A 15,143-nucleotide genomic window follows, 5' to 3' on the forward strand; every position below is an offset into this window, starting at 1 on the left:
ATTCATGGTTTGTTCATGTCACAGGGATCCCACCCGTGCTGTAAAGACAAACTGTGACCTCCAAGTGTGAGCAGGGAGCGATTCCAGCTCCCCATGTGCCAGTCCGGGAGGATCTCAGGGCAGGCAAGGCTGCACCACCCTCTAGTGCACACCCACAGCAGTGCCTGTGCTGAAAGGCTGGGGAAAATTCCCTAATCCAGCCCGGCTGAGCCTCCCCCGAGCTGGGCTGGCACCAGCCCTGCAACAGCAGCTGGGAGCAAAGGGAGAGAGCTCTGAGAGGGAACCCCAGAGCAGAACCAAGGGGCATCCTGGCCTTGGCACAGGGAAAAACCACTGCCCTGCACCCAGCACTGTGCACACCCTGCACCCCAGATCGCTGGGACCCCAGATCCCTGCAATCCCAGACCCCACACCCTCAGATCCCTGGAATCCCAGACCCTGCACATCCAGCAGCCTGCACCCCTGGGATCCCTGTAACCTGCATCCCTGGCACCCCAGCACCTCACACCCCACATTCCTGGATCCTGGCAGCTCAGATCCCTGGAATCCCAGGCCCTGCAACCCATATACCTGTATCCCTGGAATTCCAGACCCTACATATCCAGCACCCCAGACTCCAGGACCCCTGGCAGCCCAGATCCCTAGAATCCCAGATCCTGCCCCCCACATCCCTGTATCCCCAAATTCCAGATTCTGGACATCCAGCACCCCACACTCCTGGATCCCTAGCAGCCCAGATGCCTGGATTCCCAGATCCTGCACCCCACATCCCTGTATCCCCAGAATTTCAGACTCTGCACACCCAGCACCCCATACCCCACACTCCTGGATCCCTAGCAGCTCAGATCCTTGGAATCCCAGATCCTGAATCCCATATCCCTGTATCCCTGGAATCCCAGCCCCTGCACCTCACATCCCTGTATCCCTGGAATCCCAGATCCTGCACCCCACACCCCTGTATCCCTGGAATCCCAGACCCTGCACCCCATATCCCTGTACCCCTGGAATCCCAGATCCTGCCCCCCATATCCTGTATCCCTGGAATCCCAGATCCTGCCCCCCATATCCCTGTATCCCTGGAATCCCAGCCCCTGCACCCCACACCCTGTATCCCTGGAATCCCAGCCCCTGCACCCCATATCCCTGTATCCCTGGAATCCCAGATCCTGCCCCCCATATCCCTGTACCCCTGGAATCCCAGATCCTGCCCCCCATATCCCTGTACCCCTGGAATCCCAGATCCTGCACCCCATATCCTGGATCCCTGGAATCCCAGATCCTGCCCCCCACACCCCTGTACCCCTGGAATCCCAGATCCTGCAGCCCATATCCCTGTACCCCTGGAATCCCAGATCCTGCCCCCCATATCCAGTACCCCTGGAATCCCAGATCCTGCACCCCATATCCTGTACCCCTGGAATCCCAGATCCTGCAGCCCATATCCCTGTACCCCTGGAATCCCAGATCCTGCCCCCCACACCCCTGTACCCCTGGCATCCCAGCCCCTGCAGCCCAGTGCAGCCAGCTCAGCTCCTGCCATGCAGGGTTTACCTGCACAACAGGGGTCTCTGTAATTCCTGGCACAGGAGTGAAACCTTTCTCATCTCAAAACATGGAAGATTTTCACTACCAAAACGTGCAAGCAGGAGGAGATGTTCACTGCTAAAATTGTTTTCTGGAATTGTGTCTCCTTGAGCAGCACCAGGCCAGGAGAGCACGGACTGGCAGCCACCCCCTCTCAGCTGCCCAGCTCCCCCCTCCTCAGCCAAACTTGCCACCAGCACTGGGAATGGCCAGTTCATATTCTGGGCTTGAGTTTCTTCATGGATATAAAAAACTGAGAAAAATCATGGATATAAAAAACTGAGAAAAATTGTGTGTGTGACAGTTCTGCAGGTACAGGCCTTTGTACCAAGCAGTAAAAAAAATAATCATCCTGGATGACAAATTCCTGCTGCAAGAGAGCACCACATCAGCCTTGGGATATGGGAAACCTGAAGTGACCAAGAGAATCCCCAAAACAATCCTAAAATAACCTCAAAGTCTGAGCAGAGCACAGGCCTGAGCAGGTTCATGGCCAAGGTTTGGCAGCAGGATGGGATGTTGTTTGGTCTAAGTTACCAGGACAGTTTAAACAGTTTGAAACCAAAACTCTGCAGGAAAGACCCAATTGTTACATCCAGGTGCTGTTTCCAACAAATCCAGTATCAGGAAATTGTTCCACAGGTGCTGTTTCCAACAAATCCAGTATCAGGAAATTGTTCCACAGGTGCTGTTTCCAACAAATCCAGTACCAGAACTGCTGAGAGGCTCCCAAAGGCAGCTCTGACCCCGGGAGCTGCAGTGGAGACAAGAGGAACACAGGAAATGTGGGGTACAGGACAGTGCCCCTGTGTCAACCACAAACATCTCCCACCTTTCCTGCTCCCCCACAGGGTATCTCCTTCCTGCACCAAAGCAGAAACAAAGCACCAAGGTGGTGAAGGGAGGGTGTCACTGCCCTCACACAGCATTTCTGAGCTCAGGAGGAAGAAAAACATCCAGAGCAGGAGGGAGCTCCACCCCTCCACTTAACTCCTGTGTTTGTTTGGGTGTTTTGGACACAGCTTCAGGAAACACAGGAGTCTCCTGAGCATGACTTGGCACTCAGAGCTTGAGTCCCAGGAAACAAGAGCTGATGGGGGGGAAAGAAGGAAGGAGGATTTAGGTTGGGTATCAGGACAAGGTTCTTTCCTCAGAGGGTGGTTGGGCACTGAACAGGTCCCTGCACACTCCAGCTGAGGCAGAAACAAAAGCAGAAGTGGAACAGAAACAGTGACACAAGTGAGCCTTGAAGGACAGGCCTGCCAGCCTGGAGGAGGGGAGCTCTGGGTGACCCAACTGCAACCTTCCAGGGCCTGCAGGGAGCCTTCAAGGAAGGTGGAGAGACTCTTTACAAGGCCTGGAGTGCCAGGACCCAGGGAATGGCTCCCACTGCCAGAGAGCAGTGCTGGATGGGATTTTGGGAAGGAATTGTTCCTTCTGAGGGTGGGCAGGCCCTGGCAGGCCCTGGATCCCTGGCAGTGCCCAAGGCCAGGCTGGACAGGGCTGGGAGCACCTGGGACAGTGGGAGGTGTCCCTGCCATGGCAGGGGTGGCACTGGGTGATGTGAAAGGTCCCTTCCAACCCAGGAAATTTCTATGATTCTGTTTTTTCACAAACTGAATCTCACTGCACCTACACTCAAGCCCTACTGTCACTGAGAACATCCCAGCCTTGCTCTTTGTAACTGGCTCCAGGACTCACCTCAAGCTACTCCTTTGGAGAAAAGCTGGGAGGAAAGGGGAGAGACTGGTTCAATTTCTGGCTCTCTTTGTGGAAGTCCATCTTAGAAGAGGCTGTTGACTGCTGCCCAGGTTGGTGGCAGCACTGGACACCTCTCAGAGTGCAGCACATCTCACCATGTGCCACACGAGCTGGAACCTCAAACAGGAACTGTTCAAACAGGAACTGGCTTCAGTGGAGCTCATCTCCTCTGAGTCTTCCTCCTCTTGAGCATCTTGTCCAGAGACCCCCAAGGGGCAGACCAAGGCCAAAGGAAGCCATGATCAGCCCCAAGAGCCCACACCACCTGCTCAGCCACACGGGGCTCCACACTCACTGAGCAGAGGTTAAAAACACAGGATGCTAAGCTTAAAAATATGCATTTTCTTTTTTTCTTTTAAAAATGTACAGTCAGATTTCAAGTGGATCTACAAGAAGACACTCAGCTATCTTTAAGAAAAGTAAACCTTGCAATGCACTGCATACAGTTTTCTAACCAGCCAGAGTCAGTGAGTTGGGTGAACTGCAGCGAATCCTGAAGGAGCTTCAGTGGCTTTGTTTTTGTCTCCACCACGTGGGCACAGACACCCAGAAGGCAGCAGAGGCTCAGCTCCTCTCCCCTCAGGCCTGCCCTGCAGCCCAGCTCAGCGTGAGGCTGGGGTGGGCACGGTGGGCAGGGGCAGCTCCATGGAGGGAGTCTCAGTCACTTCAGCTGGGCTGGGCTTGCGCAGCTCCAGTTTCTCACTGAGCTGGTTGTAAAGCTCCTTCACAGCTTCCCCACTCTGCAGGGTGACAATCAGGGACAGGGAAACAGGACAGTCACACTCCATTCTAGCCAGGGCACCAAGTGTGCTTCACCCTGTGTGTTTAACACAAACCAACACAGCAGGAGGAAGCCACAATGTAATTAATTAGGCCACAGCTTGGTAGCCTTGGAAAGCAGAGCTGGTGTTCCATTAAACAGTGCTGGCAAGGCAGCTGCTTTCACTTGCAATCAGAATTCCCCTTCTCCTGCTTCCCTTCCTACCTGCTTGGTGGGCTCCAAAGCTTTCTGCAGAGACTCCAGTTTGGCTGGGGCCACTTTGTGATGCAGATGCAGCAGCAGCCTGAGCACATGTCTGTGCACGTTCTCCTTCCTGCAAGAGCCATTTGAAAGCACAGTAACCAAGACAAACAAACATCTTGAGAACAAGGAAGCCAGAGCAACAGAATAATTCAACCCACCACAGACTTCATTATAATTATCCCAAAACCCCTGAAAATTGCAGCTTCTGGAAGGGGCTAACTTAGTGTAAGCACTATCACTGCCTTAGACCTTCAAGGATTCAAGGAATTGTTCAACAGCAGTGGATTACCTGCAGAACCATGAGGAGGGAGGGGGAGATTTTAAGCACAGGGAGTGTGGAGGGAGCAGCAGAAGCAGCAGCAGATGTTGCTATGCTCCAGCAGGAATTTCAGCCACTTTCAGGGAAGCTTTCTGGAGGCTGAACTTGCCTGCAGGCCACCAGCTAAACCAGAGTGAGTGACCAGAGGTAACAACAGATTTTTGCACACTGCTGATACTGCAAAGAGCTGAAGTTAACTCTGCATAGCCAGAATTACTGCAAAGCCTGAAGGATATTCTCCTTTGCAACTCCACCTTAGGGATAGTGAATAGCAGTTTAGATAATAATTCACAGTCAAGACATATCCATTTGGCTGATAAAAACTTCACCCCAAAACATGCACCTTTCCTTAAAGGAAAATATCAGCATCAGGCTGATATTTCTGCTGCCTGTGAAGAAGAATTTGATGAACTACTAAACTATTGCTCAGAGCAGTAAAAGCTCTGTCAGGCATTCTGTAAACTCCCTCTCTCCAGTGAGAAAAATCTGCTTTACCTGGAGCAGGCAGTGAGGAAGAAGCCATCAAAGAGACTGGTGCAGAACTCCTCAAGTGCAAACTCATCACTGAGCAGGGTGAGGTTACCAGTGAGCAGGTGCAGGAAAATGTCACTGAAGGCCAAGTCACTGAATGTCTCAACTACAAAACATGGCAAGAGACACAGAGTGACAAGGATGTGCCAACACCTGTCCACACAGCTCCTGTTCATGCTGAAAATCCTGCAGTGAGGTTTCATCATGGAATGGTTTGGGTTGGAAAGGACCTTAAAACCCATCCAGTGCTACCCCCAGGCATTGTCAGGGACACCTCCCACTGTCCCAGGCTGCTCCCAGCCCTGTCCAGCCTGGCCTTGGGCACTGCCAGGGATCCAGGGGCAGCCCCAGCTGCTCTGGGCACCCTGTGCCAGGGCCTCACCATTCTCAGAAGGAAGAATTTCCTCCCAGTATCTAATGTAAGCCTACTTCCTTTCAGCCATTTTTTTCTCATTTCCTTTGGTAACAGGCAGCCCAGGCAGGTGGCTTTGATCCTTCAGACATACAAGATTAGGAGCAGATTGCTCCAGAGCTCTCCTGCAACTCATCCCAGAGTCAGTGAACAAGATAATACTGGTGAAAAAATTAAGGCTGTGTTCAGTCTTATTTTGTTACCAGTTTTTCCACCACACAAAGGCAAGTCCCAGCAACTTCTGGCCACCTGCAGTCACTGTGGGCAGCAGCAGAATTGGGGCACCTGCTCTGTTATCCTTCAGATTCATTCTCAAATGATCTCATTGTTAATGGAGGCCTTGATGTAAAGAACCACTGACCTCAGCACTGCCCCTAAACTCTCACATCAGCAGAACCCAAACACTCCTGCAAGGACTCACAATTAAGTCACAGAAGAACCAAAGGCAGAAGAACATCATGTCCCTGGTGTGACATCCCTGTCACTCCAGGTTTAGTGGCCTCCTGGGTGTCCAATACAAGGCAAACAGAAGATGAGACAAAAACTTACCAAGTGCTGGCAGGAGCCTCAGAAAAGCATTCTTGTTCCTCTGTTTGGTGATGTGAAGGATGTAATAGAGCCCAATCTCACAAGCTATTCTGTTCTCCTGCAGGAACCTGTTATGGCACAAGCAAAGTTTATTCCTCAATCAAGCAGTATTTTTTTTAATTTTTAAGAGGTTTAAAGTACTTTTGGGATGGTTATCAAGCAGGTACAGCAGTGGCTAATCTCAAACCCACTGAAGAGCAGCTACTCAGTGAGTGAGCAGATGGATCATCCCTGTGTTCACTACCACACTCCAGAAAAACTGAACATTCAGCAAACAGCTGTGTTGAACTGTCAACATTTATAATGCATTCCTGATTAAAGTGCTGTTCAAAATGGGCTTTAGAAGAAGCTCAAATACTCAAAAATTATACAAAATCCAATGTTTTAGTCTCCCAAAAGTCAAACATAACACTGTGACAGAGGAGAGCACAACTACCAGGACCCAGTATCCCAGATTCTGGCACACAGACAAGAGTTGTGCTAGAAATCAGTGGAAGATCTGAACACAGCAGAGCACACAGAGGTTTTAATTATCTTTCTGATGTCCCTGGAGTGACAGGTTATCAACAGAGAGAGTGTGGGTGTCAAAAATGCCAAAACTTTATGATTTCCAATAGTGCTCTTCAACATGAGCACTCACCCAGCTGTACCCAAATATCCCCCCAAACTCAGCATCCACTGCCTGGGAAGCTGAACAGAAACACCAAATACTCTGATAGTCAATGACAGAATGGTCCATTAGAGGAAATAGTACTTCATGTAGATAAATTTTATTTGAGGGAGCACAAGGGAAAGCTGGTTTGTTAAAGGGCAGGTTCAAACTCGATGAATTAGCAGTGAATCCCATCCCAGGAAGCCCTGCCTTTAGCACAGGCAGTTTTCCCCTGCCAGGTCTGGCTGGCTCCCTGCTGCCTTGGTGCCACACCCTGCAGGGGGTGGGGCCAGGCACGTACTTGGTGAAAGCCTCGGGAATGGCGCTGGGATAGGGGATTGGTCCCTTCTCCTCCGAGGGCAGCTTCTGATCCACTGTGAAGGTGTGGTCATCCACCACAAAGGACATCAGCAGCGGCAGGAACCTGGTGATCAGCTCGGCTTCCTGCGAGGGAGGGAAGGATAAAGGGAAGAGAACAAAGCCATCATCAGTTACTTCAGGCCACCTGATGGTCCTGAAGTGCAAGGCAGTGTGAGGAGCCTCATCCTACTGTGAGGAAAACCAGCTTACAGACATCCAGTTCAGTCAAAATTCCTGAATAATTCACTTCAACATGTTCCATGGTAACTAGGAAAACTCTGCTTCATCTCACTATAGGAACACTCCTGCTCAAACCCTTTCTTTGGACAATTGTGTTCCATTTCTTCTGAGAGGCCCTTCCCAGCATTGCTCAGGCATGGGATGTGTTCAGGATGACATCAAACTGCTGATGTCAACAATCACTGACTCCCAGCATGGCCCAGGCTTATTTGTGGTAACACAACCACAAAGAAATCAGATTTTAAAGCCTGATTCAGAGACTCCCTTTGGAAAGAAACTGAGCATTTTCCCTTATAGGTTCATGAGAGAGCACAAATGACAGCACTACCTTCAGAATTACTGGTCCCTCTCACTGCTACAGTCCCAGTGTTATGCACACCCTCCCTGGGTGAATTTAAACATCCAAGCAGCCAGGAGTGGATGCATTTTAGAGACTTCAAATGTGCCTCTAGATGTTTATAAAACATTTACTGCTTTATAGTTCAGAACAGAAACAGCAAATTCCTCCTGAGGAACAGCCCTGCTGTGCAACACCAGGGTTGGCCCTCCTGCCCTCAGCTGAGCTACACCAGGGATTCCTGTAACACTGGGAAAGGATTTCCAAAGCATGGAAAGATTACAGCTCAATGTGGCATTACATTAAACTGCTGTAACAGAGAGCTGGGAGGGAAAAAACATTCTTCTTGTCAATGAAAAGCTTCTGAACTGCTACCAGAGTTTGAGACCAGTCCTGGAAATCCTGCTTTCCTCGTGCAAGACATGTTCTACAAATACATCAGTTGTGTGCAAGACTCCAGGAAAAATGAGAGAGCAATGAGCAACCAGTGGAGTATTTAACAGAGGTACAGGCTGATTTTACAACAGTAAGGACCAGGCACCCATGGAAATAAAAAGGTGGGTAATGGAAGCTCTCAGCATGTCCAGATCAGCTGCTCTGTGACCACTGTTTTTCCCCAAGAAAGCTTTGATGAGACATTTGGAGAACAAATGTTTAATCAGAAATGCAATAAAATAATAAACAAGTCTAAATTTGATGAATTGTGTTAAATTCTTAACATCAAAAGGGCTCACCATTTTTGGTTCCTTGAAGACTTGGCTGTCAATCATGTCCCAGGCCCCCTGTCCCAGAGACAGCATCCTAAGGAGCAGCAGCAGATCCGGGCTTTCCTCCAATTTTAAGGGAAGAAGAACAACAGCTATTTTGATCTTCACATGAGATATTTATTTGGAAGAAGTGGTTTATATTCAAAGCTGTTCTGGATTAGCAGCTTTGTCCAAGACTGCTAAAGGCATTCAGTTCAAGTTAATTGAAAACTGATCCTCAAATGGGCATCAAATAACTGCCACACCTCAGGGTTTGGGGAGGGTTTGTAAATTTATAATGCACCAGGAAGTTTGAGCACATCTTTTTGAAATGTGTCCAGGCCAATTAGTGCACTGGAATATAATGTGTGAGAGGATAACCCAAGTCATCTCAGCAGAAGAAAGGAGAGAAAGGGTGTGTAAGAATGGATTGTTTGTGTCCTGAAACCCAAACAACTTTCAGTCTTAAACTGTCACAAGGAAGTTGCTCCATGCAAGAACATTTAACAGCTCAGGGATAAAACAGCAAGTGGCTCCCATTGCTCAGACACCTGTCAGGGTGCCCTTCTTTAACCCTTCAGCACCTCCTGCAGACTGCACTTGCAGGAGCTGTGTTTTATCTCAGCCACCAGACCAGAGCTGTGCAAACAAACCCATGGCATTCACTGTGGCAGGAGGAAGGTGCTGCTGTCAGACAAACTGATGGAGGGACAAAGCAGGGAGGCACAGATTCTACACATTATTCTGGATTTGCACAGCTGCCAGCCAGAATGAGCCATGCAAAGAATTCATGGTCAGTTTGGAGAGTTCCAACATGCCCACCATGTCCAAAGAGCTCCTGCAGAGCTCTGCAGCAGGTGCTGCAAATGGACAGGAGTCATGTTTCCCTTGTTCCAATTGCCACATTTGAGAACTTAATGAGACTTGGATGGTGCCAGTCCTTCCCTGAGGGCTGTCAGTCAGCCCAGAGCACAGCCCAGGTTAGCTACACAAGCTGCAATGCTTACCCTGGGTAAGGTGTCCTGCCCAACCAGGTCTTGCAGGTGCCTTATGGTGCTCAAGGCTAAGGTGTTAATGGCAAAGGGATCACACAGGATCATTGACAAGTCCCTGAGAAGAAGTAAAAACCAAACACTTGTCATACACAACCAACAACCCCATTGTACAGGTCCAAACCCAGCTGTGTGCACCTGAAGAACCTTGTCCTGCCTTGTAAAGAAAAAACACTTATGGTGGTTTTGATGTGAAAGAGCAGAAATAACAACTGCTGAAAGTCTTCTGCACTGAGATCAAGCACAAAATCCCCCACAGCCAGCTGAAGGTCAGCTGGGAGACAGCCCACAGACAGTGGAGCTCTGGTGGCCCCAGCTCTTTGAGCTGGCAGGTTTTAGCCATCTCCAGAGTGCTGAGGACAGAAAGGTCTCAGAGGCTTTTGAAAAACAACAAGTAAAAGTGAATTCTTAAATAGTTTAAAATACCAATTGACAAAATCTGAAAGTACCAGCTAAATAAAATACTGTGAGGGCAACCTTGCAGAAATATAAGTGTACCAGATCACAGCAGGGTTGTCATTTGAAGCTAATGAAGTACTTCAACTGACAAACATCAGCAGCCCATTTTCTCTGGGTTTAAAGCCAGAGAAGTCATTCATCATAAGTTATTCTGACTCCTTAAGAAAGGCTAATGAATTTTGTTATGAGGCCACAGGGGAGACTCAAGGGTGGCAAGTGAAGCAGTGCAAGCTCTGCCACCAGGATGTGCTTGGCTATGCCCCAGCACACTGAGGGATGTTTGGGATGTGACTGCACAGAGGGGCTGTGGAGGTTTGCTGGCTTTAGGGAAGAACGAACAGCTGTCAGATGCTGTGAGTGCCAGGCAGCCAGTGTCACTTTCCCAATGAACAGCCCAAGTGCCTTACCCCAACACTTGTTCTTGTCCTTTCTTCACCCCATCCAGGAATCCTTGCAATTCCCGAGCTCTCTTGTTGTCCACGAACTTCTCCCGAATGCAGGCATCGAGGCACCAGGTGAACTGCCAGCAAATGCAGGGAGCTTTATGAACTCATTCAACCAGCAACAGAACACATGATGTCAGAGAAAACAGGCTCAGAATGACCTCAAAATATCTGCAGTTGAGATGCTTCATTAGTGCACCTAGGCACAGCACCACACTCGTGACAAACACCCCAAAAGCAGATTAGGAATGCCCAGGGAAGTTAACCTGGGGTCACTTTCTCCACTTCCAGGGAAGGCATTCCCTGGCAATTAAGGAGCAGGCATTTATTAAATCCACCAGTGCCCTGCACACCTGTAGATTTACACAAGCAGGAGACTGAGAAAGAAGCAGCATTACTTAGAAACAAAAAATGTGGTTTATTTTGGCCATTGCAATAGCACTCCCACTCTCTAAATAAAGGAATATTGACAGTGGAGGTGCTCCTTCTTTAGAGCTGTATTACTGAACTATTTTTTAAGCAGAATACATGTAAAACTTAACAACTACCTCAGAGAAAAGGCCTTGTTCCAGGTCAGAGTGATGCTACCACAAACAAGGGGCCAGTAACAAGATCCTGCTGTGACATTACCACATCTGTCACTTCCCAATATTTGAATAGTTTCATGCTTTCATTTTCATGGTTTCATTCATGTTTCCTGTTTTCATTTAATATTCAAAGTATTTACTGTTACACACACAGTTTACTGACAGATAGAGCAAATCTACAACTGGGAGGGAAGCCTGGAGTAAGAACCTGGAGCCAGCTGATGATTTTTATTATTTTTGCAGTATCCACATAGAATAGATGTCAGATTAGACATCGCTTTTAACACTGCCAAAGTACCCTAAATTTGAATGATGCATGGACTATGAAATGAAAGCAAACTGCTGGTTAACCAAGATGAAGTTTTCACCCAAAGGTCTGAGGAATATAAGATGACATTTAGGTCCAAGGTCTGAACTCTCTTTACAGAAAGGACTCATCTTCTCAGGGCTTTTTCCAGCAAATTCTCCACAAATACCCCCATGTGCCCCACACGACTGGTACCTTGTGGCAGGGATCAACAGTGCAGATCTCACTGATCTCCAGGTCGTGCAGGGACATGAGGAGCTCGGCCCTGAGCGTGCAGTAGTGGACGTTCCTGGTGCGCAGGAACAGCGTCCTGAGGAACTGCAGCACCATGTCATAGAGCTTCACGTTCTTCCCGATCATCTGCGTCAGCTTCTGCACCACCTGAGCTCAGGGGGAAACGTGGGCTCAGCACCACGAGGTGCTCTCATTCTACACACACACAAATGTAAATTCATTATCTAAGGTGATTTACCAAGATTGAAACATCTGCAGGGACATGAGGTCCTGAAGAGGAACTGTTTACCCCAAGTTTTCCAAGAGCATTTGTTCGAGACATTCACCAAATCTTCAACAACCACAACCTGGTTTTGTCTCAACTAATTTCTTTTTTCTACCCTTCTGATTCTCCCCCCATCCCTCAGGGGAGTGACCAAGTGGAGGTGTGGTGCTGAGTGTCCTGCTCTGCAGTGCAAACCTGGAGTAAATTGCACCAGGGCACCTACACCAAATGATTCTGAAAGCAAAACAGGCCTAAAACAACCCCTCATGTAACAGATGTGCTGCCCCCTCTGAAATTAAAGCTTTATACTGCCTTAATTTAATTCAACTTTTCTGGATGCCAATTAACTACAACTTTCTACATCCTTAAAAAAAATAAAGGCAACTTCAGTTAAGCTATGTCCACTAAAAAAGTTCCCAAGAAAGCAAATTTAACATATCAGCATACTCAAACTGATGTGGTAAGAGATGCTCAACCTTAAGAACAGCTGAAGTGAATTAAAACCAGACTGACCAACAGAGAAAAAAATCTGCCCTTTCTTTTTTTGAAGTGCATAAACAGCTTAGAATACTCATCATTTATTACACAACAACTAAAATAATTCCTGCTGTTTTCATCAAGATGTGTAGGAGAAAATGGCCTGGTGTTCCTTGCAAAGAGTTTGTCCAGCTAAACAACTTCAGCAGTGAAGGTGGGCAGAAGAAACCAGCCCAGGTTATGTGATGGTTGATTGAAAGCTGATAAATTCCCCTCACACACACTGTGTCCTTACCTCTCCTTGACGTCTTGTTTTGGGAGATGGACTGAAGAAATTTTGCAAGAAGGAAATATCATTGCTGAAGAGAATGTTCTCCTTCTCCAGGATGTATTGCTTCAGCAGGGGTGACACCTCATCCCCAAAGAGAGCCTGGTTGTCCTGCCAGATCTGCCTCTTCACCTCCACAGCACAGGCCTTGTACAGGTCCTTATCAGCCATCACCAGCTTCAGCTTCTTCTCAGGGACCTGCAATCCCCAGAGCAGTTACACAGTGAGCAGCACCTCACCTGCCTGCCTGCCCATGTAACCATCCAAACCATGGAATCACAGACCCTCCTCAGCTGGGAGGGACCCCCCAGGATCCCCCAGCCCAGCCCCTGTCCCTGCCCAGAGCCCCCAGCAACCCCAGCCTGGGCATCCCTGGCAGCGCTGCCCAAAGGCTCCTGGAGCTCTGGCAGCCTCGGGGCCGTGCCCATTCCCTGGGGAGCCTGGGCAGTGCCAGCACCCTCTGGGGGAAGAACCTTGCCCTGAGCTCAGCCTGAGCTGCCCTGGCCCAGCCCCAGCCGTGCCCTGGCTCCTGTCCCTGGCCCAGAGCAGAGATGGGAGCTGCCCCTCGGGAGGAGCTGCAGCCCCGGGGAGCTCTGCCCTCACTCTGCTCGGCTGAACAACCCCAGAACCCTCAGCTGCTCCTCACAGCCCCTCCAGACCCTTCCCCATCCTTTTAGCATTTTCCAATAGCTTTGGATGTTTTTTTGTCTTGTGCCCAAGCAGCCCCAGGACTCAAGGTGAGGCTGCCCCAGCACAGAGCAGAGCAGGACAATCCTCTCCATGCCCTGATCCCCACCTCAGGCAGCCTGGGCATTCACCCACCTGGTGTAGCAGTAGAGCAGCCCTAAGAGACTTCAACAACCAAATCACAAACCATTAATTCTTTCAAGGAAGAAAAAAAGATCTACTTTAAATCTCCAGTGCTGAGATTTGAGGTGATATTCAAACTCAGTAATTTACTGAAGTTCCAGCAGCGTTTTGAGTCCATTACCTTGAGTGCAACATGATGCTTTTAGTAAGGACACTCCTAAAGATTTTTGTTTCACAGATCTGATTCTCCCTCCTGCCTACTTTTAATTGCACTCTTCAAGTCTTACCTTCCACTTGTCAGAGATTTGTAAAACAGCTGTGGAAAAATTCACCTATCAGCAAACCTGGCTTTTTAGGAAGCTGCATGGATTGAAGGAAATAGGGAAATAGTCTTGTCTGATTATGAAAATGTGAAATGTTTTTTGAATTAGTCCACTGAGCTATTAGCAGACACAAGAATGTACTGAATCCTCAGTCAGTCCCTGACACTGAACAACACATGTGCAGAAGGTGCAGAGGGAGCAGAGCCCACCTGCCAGAGGCACACCAGAGATGTCACACCAGTGCCACACCACGTCACACCAGGCCAAGCAGAGCAGTGCTCCCACCTTGGGCAAGTGCTTCATGACACACATGACCACGGGCTGTATCGAGGGCATCTTGACCAGGGAAAAGCTCTTCTCTAGGAGATCTTCCAGCTTCTTGTATCTGAAATCATGGAAAAACACCACACTAGGTACCATGCAGCAGTAAAGGAACAAAGTGGCCACCTGAAAGCCACTGGAGCCCTGAGGAACCTTTAGAGAAGTCACCCATGCACGGCACTTTCACACAGAACTCCCAGCTCACTCCAAGGAACCAAGGACGCTGCTGACAAACCTCTCCTCGACCTTCCCCTCCAAAGCGATGGCAGACACTCTCTCCAGCAGCTTCTCCCGCAGCTCATCGAACACGGACTGGTGGAACTCGAGCCGGGGGGTGCCGTGCAGGTCCAGGAAGGGCAGGGCATACTGCAGCGAGGGCAGCAGCACCCCGTTCTCCGTCTGCAACACAGCCAGAGGCAACTGACAGCGGCACTCGGGATAGCAAATAAAGCCAGGAAAAGCCCAGACAGCACTGGGGGCCGTGCCCTGCTCCCTGTCTCCGCTCAGCCCGGCCCCACACAGCCTCTAACGCACCTGGAACTGCTCGATGGCCTTCAGCGGCTCCGTGCAGTTCGTGAGGGTCTCCTTGAGATCCTCGCCGTTGGCCACTCCCAGCTCCTGCAGCCCCGCGTACATGTCGGCCTGGCCGGGCCCGCGGGGCCGCTCCTGGCTCAGATCCCGCTCCCGATCCCGGCTCAGATCCTGCTCCCGATCCCGGCTCAGATCCCGCTCCCGATCCCGGCCCCGGTCCCGCCTCAGCTCCCGCCCCGGCTCCGCGCGGTCCGCCCCAGCCCGCCCCCGCCGCGCGCGGGCCCCGCGCCGCAGCACCAAGGTTCCGCCGCACCAAGGTTCCGCGGGCGCTGCCCTGGCTGTTCCCGGGCTCCCCCCGGCCCGAGGAGCTCGGTGCGGCTGGCTGAGCGCCGGGCAGGGCGGACGGGGCTCAAGGAGCCTTTGGACAGCGCTGTCAGGCACATGGAATCACA

At 50.0% G+C, this 15,143-nt stretch overlaps 1 protein-coding gene across 1 annotated transcript; it reads right to left on the reverse strand.

Moving 5' to 3' along the window:
* Positions 1 to 3,667: 3,667 nt before the first annotated feature.
* NELFB (negative elongation factor complex member B) lies at positions 3,668 to 14,933 on the reverse strand. Its single transcript, XM_071453809.1, has 13 exons — positions 14,695 to 14,933; positions 14,396 to 14,559; positions 14,125 to 14,224; positions 12,674 to 12,904; positions 11,598 to 11,783; positions 10,473 to 10,585; positions 9,562 to 9,664; positions 8,543 to 8,638; positions 7,173 to 7,315; positions 6,181 to 6,287; positions 5,184 to 5,325; positions 4,331 to 4,439; positions 3,668 to 4,085 (listed from the first exon to the last, which is right to left on the reverse strand). Exons 1-13 carry the CDS (start codon positions 14,794 to 14,796, stop codon positions 3,948 to 3,950), a joined length of 1,734 nt encoding a protein of 577 aa, XP_071309910.1. The 5' UTR covers positions 14,797 to 14,933; the 3' UTR covers positions 3,668 to 3,947.
* Positions 14,934 to 15,143: the final 210 nt, after the last annotated feature.

Source organism: Agelaius tricolor, unplaced genomic scaffold, assembly GCF_023055355.1.
Source record: "Agelaius tricolor isolate 1412-34295 unplaced genomic scaffold, bAgeTri1.0.p SCAF_37, whole genome shotgun sequence".
NCBI classification, from domain to species: Eukaryota; Metazoa; Chordata; class Aves; order Passeriformes; family Icteridae; genus Agelaius; species Agelaius tricolor.

What these genes read in the sequence shown, in the direction of transcription:
- NELFB (XM_071453809.1), bottom strand. Translation starts at nt 14,796, where the DNA reads ATGTACGCGGGGCTGCAGGAGCTGGGAGTGGCCAACGGCGAGGATCTC. An exon ending in GAGGGGAAGGTCGAGGAGAG is followed by an intron (nt 14,225 to 14,395) that starts GTTTGTCAGCAG and finishes CCATGATTTCAG; the next exon opens with ATACAAGAAGCTGGAAGATC. An exon ending in AAACAAGACGTCAAGGAGAG is followed by an intron (nt 11,784 to 12,673) that starts GTAAGGACACAG and finishes CCCTGAGCTCAG; the next exon opens with GTGGTGCAGAAGCTGACGCA.